Source organism: Ovis canadensis, chromosome 24 (assembly GCF_042477335.2).
Source record: "Ovis canadensis isolate MfBH-ARS-UI-01 breed Bighorn chromosome 24, ARS-UI_OviCan_v2, whole genome shotgun sequence".
Taxonomy (NCBI): Eukaryota; Metazoa; Chordata; class Mammalia; order Artiodactyla; family Bovidae; genus Ovis; species Ovis canadensis.
The window spans coordinates 18,668,244-18,691,543 of NC_091268.1; the positions used below are offsets into that span (position 1 = coordinate 18,668,244).

Genomic DNA, 23,300 nt, shown 5'->3' on the forward strand with positions numbered 1-23,300 from the left:
CTCCAGTGACTCTGCTCTTCTCACCAAGTGGACAAAGTAATGGTGACAGAGATAGTGATGGTGATGTGATAGTGTTGATGGTGGTGATGAGCGCAGGCTGAACGGACTCTGGGTCTGACTACCTGCAGCATTTCTGCTAGTCTCCGAACACCCTCTGGCCCAGTGGAGGTGGGAGGGCTCCAGAAGGGAGATAAGGACCCCAGACTCTGGGGATACACATGACCTTCGCACTGGCCCTCGACAGGAACTCAGGTGTGTGCTTGTGTGTTTACTTATTTATATGCATACTCTTCCCTGGCTTTTATGACTTAGTGCCAAGCTTCTCCTGCCCTTCCAGTGACAAAGAGCGAGGGTGATGACTTCATGCCCCATGATCTTCCTTCCCAGGCTAAAAATAACTTCTCTGAAACTCTCTCAATGAAACAAGCTGTGCCATTGGGTCCCCAGAGCTCAAAGCCCAGGAAGCAGCTGTGCCATTGGGTCCAATCTCTCCTCCTGGAAGCAGCTCCGAGGCTTAAAGAGCCTCTGGTTAAACTTAGTTCAATTCTGTGACATCAAACCAGGGTGGTCTTACCACCCACTCTGACTTCCTTAACTTCTTGCGGAAGCCCCCCAGCGGCCCCGGAGGAGGGGTGGGGTGCACAGAGGACCCAGGACACCCTGACCAGGTTGAGAGCCTGGTAAGATGGGTGTCAGTACTGCACTGTATGCGCTGCTGCCAAGGCAGCTGCCCAGGCCCCAGGCAAGCCTGGTGCTAACGCGCCAGCGTATGCAAATAGCAAGCCCCCGGCTCAACCCTGGCGATCAAGGAAGGCCCCTGAGCCTGACAGGTGCCCCGGGGCAGAGCACAGCATAAACTGGCTCCGTTTTCTCTCCTGACACCCTCTCTGTCATCAGCCTTTCTCTGCGGGGGTCAGCTTCTCAGCTGCTCCCCCCTTCCTCCATAGCCTCAGTGGGGGCCCCAGGCTCAGTTCCTCTCTCCACCCTCCACTGCCAAACACCAGATTTTTTTCCAGCTCCTAACTGTTCCCAAATGCTTTCACAGGGACTCAGATTACTGTGGAGTTGCCCACAGTAATTACTGGGGCCTTGGTGAGTCCATTACAGAGGAGGAAGCTCTGGCCGGGGAGCTTTAGAGACTTGCTCAAGGTGAGGGGTAGGGTTGGGACAGAGCCCAAGGTCATGGCCCTCAGTCTAGAGTTCTTTCTGCTCCCAAAGACCATGTCCCATGAGGTGCTAGGGTTCCATAGAAGGGTCTAGGGGGTGAAGGGAGATGAAGGAGCTAGAGTTCAGCCACCCCCTTGCTACTTCCTGCCCAGCCAGCTCTCCTTGGGTCTGTCTGCCCTACTATTCTGCCTCCGCTGCCTTTTCCCTGAGAATTCCTCCTCTTGCTCATTTCCTCCAACAGCCCAAGAAGCCTCCCAACAGCATCTTTTCACTTTGCTGATCAACATGCGCCCGGCAGAGAGCTAGAGGCCATCTGACCTTCAAGCTGAATTTCACACTTCCCCTCAAATAACTGTGTTCTTCTCCACCCCTCAGTGGTCCTCTGAAGCAGGGAAAGCAAGGATTATTAACTGATTATTCACTTCTCTGGAAAGGAGGAAGCAGACACAGGAAAGTCCAGTGTGGGCTTGACAGGCCATCCAGGGATGGGCTAGCATTCTCACCAAGAAACAACGCCCAGGATCTCTTGCCTGTGGCAAGTGGTATCCAAGCCCTGCAGGGCTTTCCCGACAAAGATGCCCTGTGTCCAGGGTTGGGTCAGTGTGAATCTGGGTGTTTCACAGGTGATTCTAACAAACACCTGCATGTGAGAAGTCCTGCTCCGGGACACCCCCAAGTGTCAGAGAATCTGTCCTGACGTTGGGACTGGACCTCAGGAGAAAAGAGATCATCACAAGTAAGATATACCATTACTCATACACGAGGATGCACATGCGGTAAAAAAAAAAAAAAAAAAAAAAGGTCCCCGGGGGCACAATCCCTTTCCACTTCTACCTCCAGACACGTCTGCCCCTGGGAGCCAGGAATACTGGTCAGGGTGCCCAGGGAGGCCCCCGTCTTTCACCAGGCTCTCCTCTGCCCAGACACTTGGACATCTCACCGGCGGTGCCTTGGGTACAGCAGAGAGCACTTTGGAGTTCGCGTTCACGTGGCTGGGGTGGCAGGCTGACCCCTCTGCGCCCCTGTGTGCTCCTGGACTGAGCAGACTGCAGCAGCCCCTCTGGCATCACATTTTTCCTCAACCTTATTTTACGGAATAAATATTCACCACTCAAGGCCCCTTGTTCCTTCGCTTCACAAATGAGACTTCAGATCGTTTACAGACTCTGATGCTGGAAAGGAACTTAGGAGGGAAGTGCCTGCCTCCCACTAGGGACCCTAAGGCCCTCTCCCTTGCCATTCTGTGGACAGCCCCCTCAAGGGGCCCTGGCAGGCAGCCGTTCTCAGAAGGTTCTTTGGCTTCCTGGCCAAGCTCCTAAAGTCAAGGCTAATCCCACCAGGACAGCTTGTCCCAGGCTGGACTCTAGCCCCAAGATGATTCACCCAGGGCATGGAGCAGGATGACAAGGGCAGCGGCCAGTGGGAACCATGGGATTGGTGGTCAGAGGGGACCTCCTCACAGACCAACTGGTTTGATTTCACTGGTCAGGATCCTAGAACTCTGATAAACGATTATCCCAAGACCACAGGGCTACTTAGGCTAGTCAGCAGCGGGCTGGTTCTGGGACCCAGCTCTGTACCAACTCCAAGTCTCATGTACTGTCCCCGTGCCTGGTCGCTGCCCCCCAACCTCGGAATGAGAGGGGGTGAGTCAACCTCAGAAGGACAGCGACTTCTCAGCCTGCTCTCTTCTTCCTCGCTTTGAAAACCATGCTCAAGACTTCAACACAATTGTTCTTAACCCATAAAGTCCAGAGACTGACAGAATAACTCCATCCCCATTCCCCACCCCTAAATCCCAGGAATTCCTAGCTCAGGAAGTACACTGGGAAATTCGATCAGGATTCCACAGCTGTGGTGTATACACTGATGCCCAGAGGATTCGTGGATAACGGTAAGCACTCACTCTCAAAAGACAAGTACCTTTGGAAGAAGTAGGACATTATGCCTTAAGCCCTGGGGGGCAACTGGACACTCTATGGAGCACACGGCTTCCCCTGCCTCGAGGGAGTACAGATCCTCGCAGGAGTCGTTGGCAATGCTTCCTCCGTTCAGAGGGCCCTAAGTGGGCAGGAGGGGAAAGGCAGGGGGTAGGGACACAGGCTGGGTTCTGAGACGGGCTGAGGTATGAAGGTAGCCTCCCCCGCCACGACCTCCCCACCCAAAGAAACAACCTTCCTAGGAGCATGAGGACCACCTCTGGGAGGACTGATGGTCTAACTCTGGGGCACCAGACAAGGGGCGACCCACCGGGGGCCAGAGGAGAGTGGCTCCGGAGGCCCCTGTCAGATGGACGCCTTGTGTTCAGCTCAGAGCCGTTGTCGTGGGCTTGGCAGGTGGGGGAGCAAGGACACAGACCCACCTCCTCCCCAGGCTGGGGAAGTTGGGGGAAGTCAGCTTGGTTCTTGAGCTAAGAAACTTGATCTGACACCTTCCCGGGCCAGGCCCTCATCTCAGGGCTTTCCTTTGCCGTGCGACCCAGAGCCAGACTGATCCTTCTGGACTCAGTCAGAAGCCAGGAGAGCTGGGCTCTGCTCCTTGACGTCTTCCTCACCGCCCACGCGGTTAGTATATAGGCTGCCCCTCACTGACTTGCACCCAGCTCCTTCCCCCCATAAAATGCAGCAGGGAACAATACCTGCTCTGCCACCTCTTTGGAGTATTTTAAACATCAGGTGATGTTTAAAACACTCTACAGGGAATTCTTCAGCAGCCCAGTGGTTACAACTTGGCACTTTCACTGCCGTGGGCCCAGGTTCAGGGAATTAAAAGCCCGAAAGTTGGTACAGAACCAAAAAGAAAAAAAAAAAGCATTCTACAAATGTCAAGTATAATAATAATAATTTCCTAGAAGAGCAAAGATGCCAGGTTGAATCCCAAGTTCACTGGGTGGGGCAAAACAGAACTGGCTTTGGACGGGAGCCACCCTGGCTCACTTGCACCCTACTCCTCTCAACCTCGTTTCTAAGTGGTCCATCCATGGGCCAGGTGAGGTCTTTCTGCCTGGGGTCTTTTTCCCCCTTTTCCAGCTGGAAGCACCTCAGAGAGGAGCTGTGGGTGTCCCTGCTCTCTGCGGTTCCCACTGGCCTGGGACAGGAGCCCTGGCTGCTGGCACGCCTGTACCCAGACTCTGTCCTGCCAAGCCCCAGGACAACTCCTGCAGTCACTGACTCCCACTTCCACGCAGCCCCGACTCACTCAGAAACTTCCACGACCATGCACAGCTCCCTCTCTGTCCTCTGCCTCCCTGGCCCCTCCTGTCACTCTGAGGTGGCCCTGCGTTGCACCCCAACGCAAAGGTGCGTGAGGGGTCGCGTCAGCATGAGGATGGGTGAAGGCCTTTCCCCGCTCTGGGAGACAGGCCACTCGGGGGCCCCGAGGAGCCTCGCCACCATCCCTCTGACCAGTGAGCACAGGGAGCATCAAGCCCCTCAGGAGCAACTCGGGCCTTGAGACACAGCTCTGGCTGCTGAGCTGATTGAGGGCAGCTCCAGCTCCCGCTCAGCAGCACTTGGCTCATCCTGCAATCAGAGCTCGGGGGTGAGGTGGGGGGTACCTCACACACCGCTCTGCCCAACCACGCCTGCCAGCAGCCCCGCCCCCTCAGCACCCCCAGGCCCTCTCCCGCCTGCTCTCAGGAGTGAGGCGTCTTCCTTAGCAGATCCCACCCCCAGGGGTCCCCCCAGCCCTAGGTCCGCTCAGAGGAGACTGCAGAGGAAGGTCAAGCCAATGGGAGAAGCTGGGGCAGCAGCAACACAGGGGATACTCCACCCTGTGGACCCTTCCAGAACAACCGCTGCCCACAGCCACGATGCCAGATCCTCTGCCTTCTCCCAAAGGGCTTCCTCAAATTCAAGACTGACAGGTTCTACCTCTGAATCCTTAGGTTCATGGCCCCTGGGCTCATCTCATTGTTCAGCCTTGGTTTTCCTATTACAGCCTTGTTGAACTAAAAGGAAACTTAGGAATTCACTAACCCAGCTCTTTCATTTCACAGATGAGGAGGCTGAGGCCCAGAGACTGAAAAGAACCTGCCTGTATGTTGCCAAGCCCCTTGGGGCAAAGCCAGATGTAAAGGGATGGCTTCTAGGCTTCTAGCTCTGGCCTTTTTGGAAGGCTCCAAATGGTAATGGTGTCCTTGTCAACCTGATCTTTCCAACCCCTTACACCCAAGTCTCACCCCATCCCTGGGGCCCAGTGTTCCTGGGATCACCCATCCGTTCCCCTATAAAGTGCAGCCTCCCAGAAAGGGCCAGGGGAGGGCGCTGATATCAGGCTGTGCCCCCGAGTACGAATCTGGACAGATGCTTGGAGAAGGCCTGGGGGTCACAGAGGAAGGGCAGAAGACCACCGCCCACCCGCTGCTCCGTGAACTTCACCAACCCCCAAAGCCTCCAGAGCATTGATCATCTGGTAATGGATGGTCACCAGAGCAGGCAACCATCCGTTACCCTCATTCACAGCTCTAGAGCTTGGACTCCATAGACAAAGATGTCTGGAACACCCAGGCTGCTCTCTGGTGGAACGTTCTGAAAATCCACATCTCCTCTGGAAGCAGACTTGTTTCCCATTTGTAGCCTCAGACATGTGGGCCACACTTTCCCAGGAAGCTAGGGTCTGGCTCCCTCTCAGGACCTCCCCACTCCGGGGAGGAATCACGGAGGCAGCTTCCTTCTCATGTGAACCCAGTGTCACCGAGAACCCGGGTACTCCTCGTCTCTTCAAACACTAAAACCCCAGATGGGGCTCTGACCGTGCAGGAACCTCTTCCTCCTCTGGTACCTGGTGGCCATGCAGAGGGCCAGGGCCGGTCTCTGATTCCTTAGTTCTTGGGTCTCCCCTGGGGAGGGGAAAGTTAAGGCCAAGGGCAGGACAGAGGGCGGGGCAAGAGCGAGTGGACATTCCGCACACACTGTCCCCAGGGTGACCCTTCCTGGTCATTGCTGCCAGCCAGACTCCACCAGACTGCACTTGAGGATCCAGCAGGCCGCCTGCCCAGGGGGCTGCCCACCCCCGCCAGACAAGACTCCCAAGTCCCTGCACAAAACTTGAACTTGGTCTTGTATTCCTTTCCTGAAGCTACTGTAACAAAGTCCTGCAACTTGGTGGCTTAAAGCAACAGAAATGTATTCCCTCATGGTTCTGGGGCCAGAAGTCCAATATCAAGGGGCCCTATTTCCCCAAGGTTCTAGGAGTGGTGCCTTCCTGTCCTCCAGCTTGGACGGCTCTCAACAGCCCTTGGCTCATCAATGGGCACCTCCAGTCTCGCCCAGTCTCACCCTGTGTCAGTCGTGGCCTGTTCCCCATGCCTCTATTCTTTGTCTCTCCTCCTCTTCCTCTCAGGATACCAGTCACACAAGCTAACTACATCTCCAACAAGCCTATTTCCAAAGGTGGCCACCCTCTGAGATGCTGAGGTTATCTTTTTAGGAGACACGACCTAACCTGTGATGGGTCTGCTGACAGCCAGACTACCATGCACCTGGAACGCTTTCTGCTTCCCGCAAATCTGGCTACAGGATTTTAGGTCAGCCTCCCCAACACCAGTCGGTTCCTCTCTCCCTGCTCCCAAGTGCTGCCTGGCTAATTCCAGCTCCTGCTTCAGACCTCAGCTTTGAGGCCGAACCCCTGGGACGCATCCCTGGACTTGGTACTGAGGGGCTTCTGCTCTGTGTCCCCACAGCGCCTGTCAACCAACATGACAGCCTTTTTTTCTTTTTTTTTTTTTCTTTTTTTTGACTACACCAGGTGTTAACTGCAGCATAAGGGATCTTTTGTTGAAGCATGTGAATCCTTAGTTGTGGCTTGCGGGATCTAGTTCCCTGACCAGGGATCAAACCAACACACCCTGCATAGGAAGAGGAAAGTTGCGACCCCTGGACTAGCAGTGAAGTCCAGAATCTGCTTTTTTAACGAGCACCCAGGTGATTCTCACACATGCTAGAATCTGAGAACCACTGTCCTTGGGCCTTGACCTTGGCAGTCAACCTATACCCATCTTCCCAGGAACCTACTGGGTGCAAAGTGCGGACCAGGCCTGCCCCTTGTTCTGTTCCCAGCCAACAGCCCTTCTAAAATGACACTGATTGTTGCCCATTTCTGTGAATACACTAAAAACTATTGATTTGTGCACTTAATTGGGCAAATTTTTTACATGTGAATTATTATATCTCAAGAAAGCTGTTTAAAAAATAAAGCATCTACAATTTTTTCTTTCTCCAAAACTTTAGTTGAACCTGTGGTCTACCTTCAAAATCTCTCAGTCTGTTTCCCTCCCACCAGCCCTGACCCCCTGCCCCACTCCACGAGCAGCGCTGCCAGCCCAGGACCCAGGTAGGCAGGCACTGTCATCTCTCACCTGGATTATGGAACAGCCCCTCCCTGAGCCTTATGCCCTCCTCTGCACACACCCTCCGAGCCCTGTTCCCCATCACCCATTTCTGTCTCTTTGCTTTGCTCTTCTGGGAGTGCCAGGCCCCGCCTTGCCTCCCTATGCTATGCTTTCAGCTGGGGAATTCTCCCCTCACTGCCTGGCTATCTCCCATCCTCCCCTAAGTCCTGGCTCCCTGTCACCTTCTCTGTGAGGTCTCCCTGGCCACCCTGCTGAGGCTGCCTCCCAACCCTCTGTCCCTTCTTTCCATCCTAGTCTCTCTTTCTCCACTGTACCTATAAAAGTCTAAGAGACTAGATAACTTGCTTATCTGACTGCCTGTCTATCAGAGATTGTATGTCCTGGCATCTAGAACAGCCATTGGATGGATGGATGGATGGACAGATGAATGGATGGATGCATGCGTGCATGGATGGGTAGATGGGAGGAGAGGACAGGTGAATGGTGGCAAAATGTAAGGCCTTCCTACGAATCAGAAAGTTCAAAGTTCCAGAAGAGAGGAATTCAGAACCAGGATTCAGAACCAGAGAAGCACCCATGGGTGGAGGCACTTAACTGGCCTATTATTTTGTGATCAAAGGGTCCTAGGAGTAGCTGCCGATCTGGATTCCTGAATATAAAGATCCTCCCCTCAAAGACAGAGCAGGTAATTGGAGGGAGTGGCAGGCAGGGAGAGAGAAGTTTCATCCTGGCAGTGGAGTCTCAGCACCGGACAGGGATGTGGACCCCAGGAGCTCGTTGCAGGAGCTCCTGGGGTAGGGGTAAGGGATTTGGGTGTCAACTGGATTCACCGGTGAGCATTTCTGGAAAGGGGAGGGGACCCTGGTGACTTGCCCCCCACCTCTTCGTCCCTCCAGAGCCAGGACAAACCACAGAGCTACAGCCACCAGCTTCCAGAGCTGGCTGACACCCCAGTCTCTGGGTTGGGGACCCCTAACTCCACCCTGAGGAGCCCCAGATACATTGCAGCTGGGGGCTCCTTCCGGCGAGGGGAGCATAGGAGGCTGAGAGGTGAACCCCTCATGGATGGCGGTGGAGGGTCACCCAGACGTTCCTTCTGCATGTGACATCTGCTGAGTATTAGGAGGGCCCCCCATCCTGCTCCTCTCTGGCCACCCCCCACCCCTCGCAGAAGACAGTGCAGAGCTGGGCGCAGGCACTCAGGGGAGTTTGCTGGTTCTCAGTTCTCACTGCCTCTCTCCATCACACGATGGGCTGCCAGGAACCAGACCCCTGCCCTCCAGATGTGCCAATTCCAACTCACTCTGTACCTGGGCACACGTGATCGAGCACAGGGAGCTGGAAAATCCTCCCCACGATCCTCCCCAGGACCACCGCTAGGCGAGACACTGCTCCTGAAATTCCCTATCCCCGGCCAGCTGTCCGTCCATTCATTCAACACACTCACCCTGGGAGTGTCCACAGAGCTCCATATTAGCCTTTGGGAACAACTGTGTGGGCCGTGGGACTGGAAAGGGGACCAAGGAAACAGGTGTACTGCTCAGAGCCAGCAACGAGGGAACGTCTGGTCCAGTGGGTAAGACTCTGTGCTCCCAATGCAGGGGGGTCTGGGCTCAATCCCTGGTCAGGAAACAACAAGATCCTGAATGCTGCAACTAAGAGCTCCCATGCCACAGACAAAGACCCTGCGTGCTGCAGTGAAGACTGAAGGCCCTGCGTGGCCCAGCTAAGGCCTGGTGCAGCTATCAATAAACAAACAAATAATGAATACCAAAAAGAGAGAGTGTTCTCTCTAGAATCTCAGGATGTCACATTATTCGGAAATAAGGTCTATGCAGAGGTGATTAGTCAAGATAAGTTCATATGGGATTAGAGTGGACCTTGAGTCCAAGACTTCTGTCCTTATAAGAGGGGGAGGAGACATACAAAGAAGAGGCCAAGTGAGGACACAGGCAGAGATCAGGGAGACGCACCCAGGAGCCAAGGAAGGCCTAGGCCTGCTGGATGCACCAGAGGGAAAAGGCAGGAAGGACTCTCGCCTGGAGCCTCAGGGGGAGCGTGCCCTGCCCACCCCTCGACTTCAGACTTCCAGCTTGCAGACTGGGAGAAAATGAATTTCTGTTTTTTGATGTACACTACCATGTGTGGAGGGGCTTCTCCGGTGGCAGCAGTAAAGAATCCACCTGCAGTGTAGGAGATTCAGGAGACACGGGTTCGATCCCTGGGCATGACTACCCATTCCAGTATTCTTGCCTGGAGAATCTCATGGACAGAGGAGCCTGGCGGGCTACAGTCCATAGGGTCACAAAGAGTTGGACACGACTGAAGCAACTTAGCGCACACATGCACCATGTGTGAAATGGATAGCTGGTGGGAATTTGTAGTATGACTCAGGAAACTCAAACCAGGACTCTGTCGCAACCTGGAGGGCTGGGATGACGTAGGAGGTGGGAGGGAGGCTCCGGAGGGAGGGGACATATGTATACCTGTGGCTGATTCATGTTGATGTATGGCAGAAACCAGCACAATACTGCAAAGCAATTATCCTTCAATTAAAACAAATTCTCTCTTGTTTGAAGTCACTTAGTTTGAGGTCATTTGTTACAGCAACAGCAGCCCAGGAAAATAATACAGGACCAACACCCGAGCTGGCCCTACGAAAGCCTTCGAGCCCCTCTGAGGCTATGCTGGCCGTGCTCCCCAGCCCTGGGGCCCCGTCCCTGCTCCCACTTACTCTGCAAGCTCTGGCCATTTATTTTTAGCCCCAATTACACCTGCTTTATATGGCTCCCTCCTCCTATCACCAACAGGGATGGCCTGCCCTCCTGGTCTGCAAGCTCACTGAGGACAGAATCGGAGGATATCTGCAGTGCCGAGAGGGGCAGCTGTACTGATGATGAGATCCTTGGAGTCGCTCGCGTTTCATGATATTTGAGGGAACCAGAGGCAGGTGTCAAACTACAGGAATACTGTCCACAGCGAAAGCCTGTAATCGCTGTCACAGCCCTTCTAACCTTAAGTATCTGAGATCGAGAAACATCCTAAGCATCCGATAGCCGCTTTCTTATTTTAGTCGCGAAACAACCCCATGCTGTAAATAGGGCGAGTACTATTCCACTCTACGGGCAGAGCCAACAGGTGCCGAGGTGGTAAGGGGCTCGCTGGTGAACTGTGACGATGCCAGGGCTTGCTCTGTCCTCGAGTCTCAGAGTGCATGCCGCCCCCGCTCCCAGGTACCCTCGTGGGCAGCCTCAGGGGAGGGAGGTCTGGGTGAAGAGGACATCAGCTTAACTATCTACTCTGAAATGGAACTGAGGCAGGAAGAGACAGGAGAAAGGGGTGGAGTCGCCGTCGGCCTTCTGTTCCTGGGACCCCTGGGACCCAGGCTTCATCTTCTGGGAGCCTGAGGCCAGGATGGGCTCCCCCAGGCCACTACGAGAGCTGTGACCCCTCCCTGATGTTTCCAGACCCCTCCCTAGGTTCCAGGGAGTGTTTCTGGTGTCTTCAACCACCTGGGATAAGCTAGAGAAATAAATGGTCTTCTACTGCCTGACCCTTGATTAATAAAGCGTAGGAGGAAGTTTGGGAAAAAGCAAGTAACCAGGAAGTGTCTCTGGTGTGAGGGGGCGGTGCAGGTATACAGGGCAGGCACCCATGGAATCAGAGGCACTTTGGGGACCTAAAGATCAAGGCAATGGCTTTGTGTTAACCTATTGCCATCTAGGGAAAACTCTATGGGAGGCAACTGCGCTGGCCGAGGTCCTAACTGAATGGCCACTTGAAGGAGAACCAGGGGCCGCAGGTTTGGCAGCGGCCTGGAGGGGGGAGGGAGGGCGGGCGGGGGCTCCCACACCCCAGGGCTCCCCCCTGGCCTGGTTCTGGGCAGGGATCCCTGTGCAACCCACTTCCCGCGGGCCCCAAACTCCAGGCCAGACTTTGCCTGCACCTGTTTGAGCTCAGAATGCAGTCCCTGCTCTAGAAGGATCCAAAAATATCTGAGAGGGAAGGGAAGGGGAGGAGCTTACTGGAAAGGGAGGGGCTAGAGCATGCTGAGAGCTTAGGGAGACAGAGGCTTGGCTCAGCATTCAAGGTACTTTCCAGTGGGCTCCAGCCCATCAGGGTGGTCTAGTCTCCCTCAACGGGAGCCCCATGTTCGAGCCCCATGTTCGAGCCAGAGCTGTTCTCATCCACCCAGCACCACCTTCTGAGCATTCCCGCTCCCGGCTCTGACCCCCAGCTCCAGATGCTCCCCGACCCGGCCCGTCTATGCCTACACGAGTCACCTTTCATCATTCATCAGACATTGCTAAGCACCTCCAGTGAGCCAAGCGTTGCGCTATGCGTCGGCGATGGAGCAGTGAGCAAGTTAAATGCACAGCCCTGTCCTCTTGGAGCTGACAGCCCAGGGATCAACCCCTTCTTCCCAGTGCAGCTGAAACCCTGCCCTTCTGTGAGGCCAGACCTCCAGGCCTCCTCTGAACTCCAAACAGAGCTGCCCGGAGTGTTAGTTACATCTTTTTTTCAGTGCGTGTCATCTCCCCAAATAGAAGGCAGCACCTCAGGGCAGGGGCATGACCCATTCCTGCCAGCACAGTGTGGCCAGCCCAGACATCACAATGGGCACGGCCTGGCCTCTGGGCTAGAGAGCTGGGCCTTTCCGAGAGGGACCCTGCCTGCCTAATCGGTCCTGGTGGTGTCTTGAGCCACCACCCTGTGTGATTACCCAGCCCCACCCTTCCTTCCCTCTTCCTGCCGTGTCTGAATCCACGTTGCACCCTCATGCCTCTTGATGATCACATACTGCCCATCCCCCCGAATTGTGTCCATCCTGATTCCCAACCCAGGGCCACATTGCCTGCTTTTTCAGGAGGCTGTGCTGAACCCTCCTCCCCAGGGTTGGCCACACAGTCTGCACTGATCCTTTGCGCTTGAGCATTCTGAGCTGACAGAGGATTAGAGGTCAAGGGCCCTCAAGGTTGTGGAAGACAAGGACCCCAAGGGCCAGAGGAGAAAAGCCTCTTCTCATCATTTAACAGCCTTGCCATGAACATGGGGAGCCTGCCCCACTGGGCCAATGTCCCACCCAAAATCCTTCTGGGTCCCGGCTTAGGAACTGGACAGAGCAACAGCGACTGTGCTTTCCTATGGTCCCGACGATGTGGTCCCAGGAAGGACAGGCTCCTGAGATGGCACCAGGCAGGAGCTGCCCGCCAGCCCCACGGTCTCGTGGGCTTCAGAACTGGGCACACCCACCACCAGCCTTAGGCTTCCCAGGCAGCTCAGCAGTAAAGAATCTGCCGGCCAGTGCAGGAGACCCAGGAGACATGGGTTCAGTCCCTGAGTCTGGAAGATCTCCTAGAGGAGGAAATGGCAACTCACTCCAGTACGCTTGCCTGCGAGATCCCACGGACAGAGGAACTGGACAGAGGAGACTGGTGGGCTACAGTCCCTGGGGTTGCAAAGAGTCAGACACGACTCAGCGACTAAACAACAATGACACCAGTCTTCCCTCCACACCAGCCGGGGAAGAGCTGGAGGGCGGAAGCAGCAGATGCTATAGGCCCTGCCAGGGGTGTGAATGGCGGACCTAACAGTTCAGGCATTTTAAAAACAGACTCCACCACCCCAGCCCCTCACCCTGAGGATGGGCAGCTCAGGAAAGGCTGACCTGGAGGTCTCTGAGGGGACAGGAAGTGACAGGGACACCCCACGCCAGAGGGGTGCTTGGGACCTTGACTCTGAACAAATCCATCTTCATGGCTGGAGAGGGATGGGGCTGAAACCAAATGGGATGGGATGTCCCTGAGCCCCAAGAAAGATACATCCCAGGTGACACAGACCAGGAAATGGATGTCTCCAGAAACTCAGCGCAGATGAAAACTGACCCATCCCATTGCCGAATTACGCCACCCGCTTTACCTCCTGCTGACGACAACAAGGCTGCGGGTGAGCAGCGGGTGGTTTTTTAACCACAGAGCAAGTCCTACAGCTGCGGCCACCATGGCTCCAGCCCACTCCCTGTCTCCTCTCCTTCAGGGTCAGGTAGAGGAAGCCCTGCTCTACAGCTCAGCATTGGGGACTATCTATTGCCTCAACGCCGTGACTAGGGACTTAGGGTAAGACCTTGCCCACCAAAGCAATGAGAAATTCCATGTTAGAGATGCATTCCTTGAGCTAAAATCTTCTGACTCCTTTCAAACCAAAAGTGACTTTGGAAAGTGACAGTTTAAGTGTTGAGCCGTTAGCCCTTGCTGGAATGAGTTTCAGGGCACATCTCATGGGGACAAAGCAGGGCCAGTGTCTGGGGCGAAAAGGGAACCTCCAAGGAGAGAAGGAAACGGACAGGGCAGAGACAGGCGCCTGAAGCCATGTCTAAATCTATAAGTCCCCTGAGAAGGCAAGTGAGGAAGGTGGGGGGTGGTCTCTGAGGGCCCTGGCCTCCCGGAGCAGATCCTGAATTCCCTCAGCCTGAAAAGAGTCTTGCCGATGGGCCAGGAGCTGCAGAGGGAGGCCTTGCAGCCACCTGGAAAACACCCAGAGGAAACCTGAGCCCAGCTGCCTCTGGGCCCGGTGCCCTGCACCGTGCCCTGCGCCAGCTTCCACCAAAGTAACGGTCCTTGCAGAGCCGAACACAGCGCTTCCCGGGAGCAGGTGTGTGCGTGTCTGCGGAATGAACACCTTGGGACAGAGCTTGGGGTCGGGTTTTGCCCCCTTCTCTGCAGCATCTGAAGGCTCGAGAGGGCTGGTTCACCAACAGAGAGAGACCAACATTTGCTGTGATGAAAATGCTGATTCACTGGCCACCTCCTGGCCTCATCTCAGCTGGACTGGAGACCAGGTTCTGGTCTGGGCTCTGCTGTTTGATCCCACGCATCTCAGGACAACCGGCCTCCTTTTCTACCTCAAGGGGTTCTTGGTCAGCTCTGGCTGATTCCTCCCCTCCATGGCCTTCTCTCTGCTCTGTAGCAATCCCGTTGTAGACCAGGATCCTCACTTCCTTGTTGAGCTCACTGGTGGGCACAGGCACTGCTGTGTGAACCTTGAGTGCACGGGGGCTCCCTCTGAGCTCCCCCCTCAAACCCCCTCGGACCTGTCCACCTCACTCTCAAACTCTGTCTCCCACCCCATGCCCCACAATCATCAGCCCTTCCTGCTCCTCTGCATCCTCCCCATCGGCCCAGGAACACACTGCCTCCTCTGCAGACTCAGCCGCCCCACCTCCTCACCGTCCTCTAGCTCTCGTAGACTTAATATTGAAAGTCTGTCCCAGTGAACGTGCCTCCGTGTCCTCACTGAGTGACCAGTCCGCAGCCTCCTGGTGTCCAAGCCAACACCTCACCTTCCCTGGCCTCTCTGCAGGACTCACAGCCTCTGCAGGAAGCACCCTGTCCTCCGCTGCCAGGTCACGCCTCTGCCTGGATCTCGTCCCATCTTCCTGAAATCCATTTATCTTCTTCCTCTTCCCACTCCCTGGGGACTGGTCCTGGACTCTCTTCTTTTTCTCTCTCTGCAGCAGCATCCTCGGGGATCTCACAGCCTTGCCCTCTTCTTTACCCAAACGAGCCTCATTTCTGGATCCCCAGACCCGACCTTCCTCCTAAGCTAACCACCTGCATCCAGGCGTTCCTCCAGGACCCAGAATTCATGATGATTTCAGATGACCTTTTAAAATCGGTTCTTTTACGATCCTGGTCTTATTTTTCTGGCAAGGTGCTGCCTGCTGTGGCCTACATGAAACCCTTGGGGGCTCCTTCCCACCTAGCTTGCCAGGCCAAGGAGTCCAGCAGATTCCCCAGCATCTGTGGGGCCTGCCCTCCGGTCCATCCCTCTCCCTTGCCAGAGTACACATCATCCCAGCTCGGTCTACTCCTCCCTACAAACAACTGCCAGACACACTTTTCCAAACCACCCCCCACCCCGTGGTTACCTGCCACCCACAGAGCAAAGCCCCCTCCTCAGCCCAGCACCGCTCACATTCTGGCCCCAACCCTGCCTCCCGGACTCGCCACAAACCCCACCTCACCCTTCCTCCCCGTGACCCTCCTAGGTCTCACCTGAGCCCCACCTTCCCTGGTGCATGAATGTGCTCATCCCTGCTTTTCCTCAGCATTCTCTTCTGAACCCTATGCTTCTCAAGGCCCATCTCAGACACTCCCTCACCTGAAAGACGTTTCCTGATCCACTCAGATCCACTTCCATCCACCCCACCCCATTTACCTGGACCTCCCCGAGGACACGCGTGTGTCTTCTTTGTGTGTGCACAGCCACAAGGGGGACACCCTATCTCCCCCAGCCCCGGACTGTAAGCATGCCAAGGACAGAGTGCCTATCCGCGTTCCCTTGGCCCCACACCTGCGAACCAGCAGGCACACACTAGATCTGGGATGAATTAAGGAAGGTGTCTGAGTGAAAGCACTTTGCATCCTCGAGCAGTATTTAAACGGAAGGGATGGTGAGTCTGGCTTTAGATTGGATTTGGGGTAGAGGGGCACACCCCATAGTGGCAGATGCTATCCACGCCCTCCTCTTCCAGCCACACCCCTCCTTCCAGGCCAGAAGGCATCGTATCTATGCCTTGTCCTGATCCCTCAGGCCAGATCAATGGAGGAACAGTCATTTTCCTCCTGAGTCGTCTTCCTCCTTCCAGGAGTCCTGATTAGGCTCCTTCCTGGCCACCACACCTGAGCGAGCACCCAAGGCCAGGTGGATGCAACCAGCCTCATCGGACCCCTCTCTGGTCCAAGATTCCAGCTCTGGCCCTTGAGCTAGCTGTGTGAGCTTCACCACCACACCCACATGGGAGGCAAAGCCTGCATTTCCCAAACCGTGGTTCCACAGGCCACCAGGCTCGGTGCCCATGTCGGGGGGCTGCATCCACTGAGCAGATCCAGACTAGCGCCTCATATACCCGATGTGGGAAGTGGATCACCTGCTCCCCACGACTCATCTGGCAGCACCAAGCCAGGAGCTGGGGACCTCACTGGGGACATAGCTTGTGGTGGAGGGGCACATGCTGCAAAGGCTTCTTGGGTCTAATTCCTCCCCAGGATCCCCTAGCTCATGACCTTCTCTCCGAGCTCTCCCCACAACTGGATCATGGCACCTGGGCTGTGAAAACCACTTCCTTCTGGGTGGGAGAGGAAATGTCACGAAGGGGTTAGAGACCCCCATTGCTCTTGGAGGGCCTTGGGAGCCCCAGCACGCACCAATCTCTCACCATTGGGATGGCAGGGTGGGGCCAGAGCAGACTGGGTGAGTTTGCAAACCAGGGCTGGGCTGGAGGAAGCAGACTCAGACCTCCTGTCGTCCCTCAATCTCTGCCTCAAGCAGGTAACAGAAAGCAAGGCTGTCCTGAATTCAGCCTAACAGACACCAGCAGTTTAAGCCCAGAGAAATGTTTTCACAGCACCCCCATTCCCACATGCTCTCTGGGGAGTCAAAGTTCAAAGGCATTGGTCTTGCCCTGTATCCCAAGGCAGCCATGCATGGCCCTACACCCACAGGCAGAGAAACTGGGGTGTCCAAGGAGGACTGGGGTGTCCAAGAAGGACTGCAGAGAGAAGGGCCAAAGGAGGCCAGGAGCTCCCAGGTGGGCTGAGACCGGCCCTGGCCCAGCGTGCCTGCCGCAGACTCGCTGTCTGACCTTGACCACGGTTCTTTCCTCTGGTTTTTGCTCCCTCACCTGGACCATGAGCAGACTGAGTAAACCCTCTTGGGGCTGTTTTCCTCTGTCCTTGAGCAGGCTTGGCCCCAGGCCAGGTCCCCAAGACAAAGAGAAGGACGCTGGCAGTTACAAAGGACTGGGGTGGATTGGGGGTCGGGGAGGCTGTGGAGCCCATCACCCTGGTGCAGAGGACCACGGAAACAAGGAGGGCAAACAAGAAGGAAAGGCGGCTCTGCAGTGTCCCCCCAGGAAGCGGGAAGGGGGCCTGCCACCAGGGAGGGGTGAGTGACATGGGGCTGGAAATGAGGATTCAGCACAGGGGTGGGAAGTTCAGGAGCAAAGCTGTGTCTGTGGGCATGGTGGCATTTACTGATAGCATATTCTCCAGGCAAGTCAACTGGTAGAAAGGATTGTCACTATGGGGTGAGGGAAGCTACTCATGGAATCCCCTACCCTGGATCACAGGAGGAAACCATCTGGGGTTTACAATCTGCAACTGGGGGTTAGAAAGCCCACCACTGTGAAGAACACACAGCACAAGCTGTGAGCAGTGGGGAGGAGGGCGGGGACCCCGCACACGAGTGGCCAGGCCAGGGCCAGCTGGGGGGCACACCGCAGAGTCCAGGAAGGAAAGGACTGCAAAGAAAGGATCTTTGCAGAAAGCACCTGCCTGCCTCCTTTCCCAATGGCGAGGTCCCCCAACAGGACCTGTGGGACATTCCAGATGTCCAGTTCCCGTGGCGGGAGGAAACATAAAGGATGTCCCTAAAAGGCTAAAAGTTCCTGGGGCGACAGCGTGGAAGCTGCGGAGCTGGCAGCTGGGGCTGGGCGGTGCAGGGGAGAGGTCGGCAGTGGCTCCCCGGCTCAGGCTCCGATTACACGGCTGTTTCCATACTTAGCCGCCTGACAGCCGCTTGGAATCCTTGCCGCCCCGGCCACTGCAGCCCCATGGAGCCCAAATTTAACTCAAGGACAGACAAGGGCAGGGCCCAGTGGCACACACGAGGCCGGAGCCCCCTGCCTCAGTCTCCAGCCCTCGAGGGACTGGCTTCTGCTCCTGCCTGACACGGGACCTGCCTTAGACTCCCTGTCTGGGTCCAAGACCTCAAGAAAGAGAACCCCCAAGGCCCCACGGTCCCCAGTGCAGAAGAAGCCTACAGTTGTCACGAAAAGGCGAAGCAGGGCTCCTGGACTCCTAGGGGGTTCCCAGGGCACCCCTGAAGCATCTTGGAGGGGCATTCAGCCCCAGGAGTCTTGGGAACAGAGGTGGCAAAATGTTCTAGTACCCGCTCCACACCTATAAATAGCCCCCACGCTGTAACCAGAGCCACCGCCTCTGCCACAAAAAGTGCTGAGATGTCACAGGAAAACCACGGCACACGGGCCCCAGCCCCCTTCCAGTGAAGCCCCCGGCCTAGCCCAGCTCCATTCCAGACTGGGTCCTGGCCCTCCTCTGAACTGCCAAGTTTGGTTTCCAGCTCTTCGCTCCAATCCACCCCAAACTGAGCCCCGCTCTGTCCCATTGTTCCCAAGCCGTGCCCCCCTACCCACCCTCACTCATGCAAAGCCAGGCACCACTCCATCTCTACCAGGTGGGAGGGTCAACTCAGTGACCTCCAGGGGTTCCCTCCACCTCCAAGAACAGGGTCCTCTGTCCACCTAGGAGGCTCCAGTCTTGACTCCTGGGGTCTTCTTCCCCTACCATCTACCGGCCGGCCCTTCTCCCCAGCCCCCTGCTCAGGCCTTGCACCTGCCTGCACCTCTCAGGTCACAGCTTCCGCTCCCTCTGGCCTCCTCCCCACGAGCCCCCTGACTGCTCTCAGGTCTCCGCACCCAGTGCCTTCTCAGTGAGACCAGCTGGGAGGCAAAGGGCTGCCATCAGCTCCAGGAGCCACAGAGGCCTCACCCTCCGTCCACCACCCAAGCCTCCCACCCCACAGTAAACAGAAAATCTCAGGGGCGCATGGGGTCACAGGCTTGCCCGGCCAACTGGCTGGGGGTCGTACCTGCTTGTCCTGGGAGCAGGAGTGAGGCCACGAAGCAGCAGAGCAGGACCAGCGCCCTCATGGTGACTGCCAAGAGAGCCCAGCTGCTCCAGACCTCTATTTATAGGGCGGGCGGCAGCGGGGGCGGGCGGCAGGGTCACACAGTCACCAGGGCAACTGGGCGGACGTGATGGGCCAGCAGCGCAGACCCCAGAGGCCGTGGAGGCTGCTCTGTGCCTGCAGCGCCAGCTGCCATGGGAAAGGCAGGGCCTGGCTGACTCCTCTCCCGCGACAGCCCCAGGGTCACATGACAGGGGTCGCAGGGTGGGCAGGGGTGGGGGGTGTACAGCAGAGAAAAAGTGGGGTGTCCTTTTGGGTCTGGTCTGGGAGTCAGGGATCGAGTCTTCTCAGCACCTGCAGTCATGTGAGCTGAAGTCCATGCGAGCAGTCCCTTTCACACGCCTCGGCTTTGTGGACCAAGGACCTATTAGACGACAGGCACTGACACACATTTGAGGCCCTCTCTGAAGGTCAAGAGGGTAGAGTCTTGATGGTCAGTTGAGGAAAGCCTGTGACATCTGACCTTTGAGGTCGATGGCGAGGAGCCTTGGCTTCCCTCTCCCCTGGAAGAGACAGAATGCTGACGGGAGGGAAATGGTACATAGGATGCTGTGCGGTCGGGCAGAGCCTGGACGGACCAGTGCCTGTCCAGCAGCGCTTCTGCAACACGCTACTTGATGCACTCTTCCCGGGGGCACGTGACGGCCCCCTGAAAGCCAGCTCTAGAAGGGGTGGCGTCGGCTGGTCCTGCTGGGGATGGCGTCCCTGTGGGGGCGACCGTTGGCCATGGGGGACAGGACAAAAGTCTGGTCGGCATCTTTCATGCACTTCCCATTTAAAACGGTTTTATGAGACACAATGGCCACACAGCAAATAACGTATTCAAAGTGTACAATTTGATATATCTTCACACACGTACACAACCACAATCAAAATGACAAACGGATTCCCCACGCTCAAATTGTCCTCATGTTCATTACAGTCCCTCCCTCTTCACCCCTCTTACCCCTTCTCAGGGCTTCCCAGGTGACGCTAGTGGTAAAGAACATGCCTGCCAGTGCAGGAGATGTAAGGGACACAGTTTCAATCCCTGGGTAGGGAAGATCCCCTGGAAGAGGGCATGGCAACCCACTCCAGTATTCTTGCCTGAAGAATCCTACAGGACAGAGGATCCTCGAGGGCTACAGTCCACTGGGTCGCAAAGAGTCGGACATGATTGAAGCGACTTAGCATGCATGCATGCCTACCCCTTCCCAGGCAACCACTGATCTGCTTCTTGCCACTATACATTAGTTTGCATTTCCTAGATTTTGATATAAATGGAATCATCCCATCTGCGTTCTTTTTTATCTGGTTTCTTTCACATAGTATAATGATAGAGACATTTTCACATTGTAGCACATATGAAGAGTTGACTCCTTTTGATTCTGAGTTGTATTTCATGGCCTGGATAGACCCCAGTTTGTTATCCATCACCCGTTGAGAGACTTTCAGTTTTTAAAGCTGCTATAAACATCTATATACAATTCATTACAACATACACTTTCATTTCTCTTGGATAAATACCTTGGAGTTGGGCTTTGCTGGCAGTCCAGTGGTTAAGACTTCAGGCTTCTATGTCAGGGGTCACGGGTTCGATCCCCGGTCAGGGAACTAAGATCCCACATGCCGCACAGTGGCAAAAAATTTTTTTTAATTCTTTTCCCTTATATGTTATTACAAGATATTGAGCACAGTTCCCTGTGCTATACAGTAGGTCCTTGGTGGTTATCTATTTTATATAGAGTAGTGCATGTATGTTCATCTCAAACTCTTAATTCACTCCTCTTAGTCTTTTTTCTAAGATGACCATACGGTTTTATAATCCCAACACCAGTTACTCCACATCCTTACCAACATTTAGTATGGCCTGTTTTTCAAATTTTAGTGATTCTTATAGGTGTGTATTGATATCACACTGTAGTTTAAATTTGCACCTTCCTAACAACTAATGATATTAAGCATGTTCTTGTGTATGTATCTGTCATCCACTTCTTTGGTGCATCTTTGATGAAGTGCCTATTCAAATATTTCCCCATTTTTTAATGTCTTCTGGAGACAATCCTTTATCAGATACATCATCAGTAAATATTCCCTATCCAGTCTGCGGCTTATCTTCTCATTTATATGTGTATTTCAAAGAGCAGAAACGGTTAATTTTTATAAAGTCCAACCGATCAATGTGTTATTTTATGAATTATACCTTTGGTGTCATACCTAAGAACTCTTTGCCTAACCCAAGGTCATGAAGATTTTTTTCCTGTTTTCTCCAGAAGTACAGTAGTTTCAGGTTTTACATTTAGATCTATAATCCATTTTCTGCTTTTTTAAAAAATATGTTGCAAGACTGGACCAAAATTTAGATTTTAACAAATATATATCCAGTTGTTCCAGCACTATTTATTAAAAGGACTTTCCTGAAGCGTAAAAGTGTTAGTGCTTACTCGTGTCCAACTCTTTGCAACCTCATGGACTGTAGCCTGCCAAGCTTCTCTGTCCATGGGATTCTCCAAGCAAGAATGGGAGTGGTTTGGCATTCACTTCTCCAGGGAATCTTCCTGACCCAGGGTTCAAACTCAGGTCTCCCATACTGCAGGCAAATTCTTTACTGTCTTATCGACCCTGAATTGCCTTTGCTTCTTTTTTTAAGAAAAATCTACTGACTATATATGTGGACACCTTGGTGGTCCAGTAGTTAGAACTCTATACTTTCTTTTTTTTCCCACACTTCCATTTTGAGGGGCACAATTTCCATCGCTGGTAAGGGAACTAGGATCTCACATGCCAAACAACTTGGACCAAAAAAAAGGTTTTTTATTTTAATAATTGACCATATATGTGAGAATCTATTTCTGGACTATGTCCTGTTCCATTCCATATGTCACATATATCACATTCCATACGTGTCTGTCCCTTCACTAATCAAGATTGCCGGGAGAAATATCAATAACCTCAGATATGCAGATGACACCACCCTTATGGCAGAAAGTGAAGAGGAACTAAAGAGCCTCTTGATGGAAGTGAAAGAGGAGAGTGAAAAAATTGCCTTAAAGCTCAACATTCAGAAAACTAAGATCATGGCATCTGGTTCCATCACTTCATGGGAAATAGATGGGGAAACAGTGCAAACAGTGTCAGACTTTTTTGGGGGGCTCCAAAATCAGTGCAGATGGTGACTGCAGCCATGAAATTAAAAGATGCTTACTCCTTGGAAGGAAAGTTATGACCAACCTAGATAGCATATTGAAAAGCAGAGATATTACTTTGCCAACAAAGGTCTGTCTAGTCAAGGCTATGGTTTTTCCAGTGGTCATGTATGGTTGTGAGAGTTGGACTGTGAAGAAAGCTGAGCACAGAAGAATTGTTGCTTTTGAACTGTGGGTGTTGGAGAAGACTCTTGAGAGTCCCTTGGACTGCAAGGAGATCCAACCAGTCCATCCTAAAGGAGATCAGTCCTGGGTGTTCATTGGAAGGAATGATGCTGAAGCTGAAACTCCAATACTTTGGCCACCTGATGCGAAGAGTTGACTCATTGGAAAAGACCCTGATGCTGGGAGGGATTGGGGGCAGGAAGAGACGGGGACGACAGAGGATGAGATGGCTGGATGGCATCAGCGACTCAATGGATGTGAGTTTGAGTGAACTCTGGGAGTTGGTGATGGACAGGGAGGCCTGGCATGCTGTGATTCATGGGGTCACAGGGAGTCGGACACGACTGAGCGACTGAACTGAACTGAACTGAATATCTCACTATCTTGATCACCGTGGCTTCCTAATAAATCTTGAAAATAGGTAGTATGAATCCTCCAACTTTGATATTCTTTTTTAAAGTCATTTTAACTGTTCTACATGAATTTGGGGATCAGTCTATCAATTGTTTTTTAAAAGTCTTCTTGGAGTTTAATTGAATTATGATGAATCTGTAGATCAGTTTGAAGAGAATTGATGAGGTATCAGCTGCAATGGGTATGTCAACCTGGCTAGGTCATGACACCCAACTGCTGGTCAAACAACAGTGTAGATATTGCTGTGC

At 54.2% G+C, this 23,300-nt stretch overlaps 1 protein-coding gene across 2 annotated transcripts in view; it reads right to left on the bottom strand.

Annotated features, from left to right (window-relative positions):
* SRL (sarcalumenin) overlaps positions 1-19,548 on the bottom strand; it is a 37,361-nt gene extending 17,813 nt beyond the window's left edge. Inside the window, exon 1 of one of the 2 annotated variants that reach the window (XM_070289479.1) lies at positions 19,190-19,548. In XM_070289479.1, coding sequence (XP_070145580.1) covers positions 19,190-19,250 — 61 coding nt within the window. In that variant the 5' untranslated portion in view covers positions 19,251-19,548. The remainder of the gene's footprint in view (positions 1-19,189) is intronic. The other variant, XM_069570664.2, reaches the window with a different exon arrangement.
* Between the last annotated feature and the right edge of the window lie 3,752 nt (positions 19,549-23,300).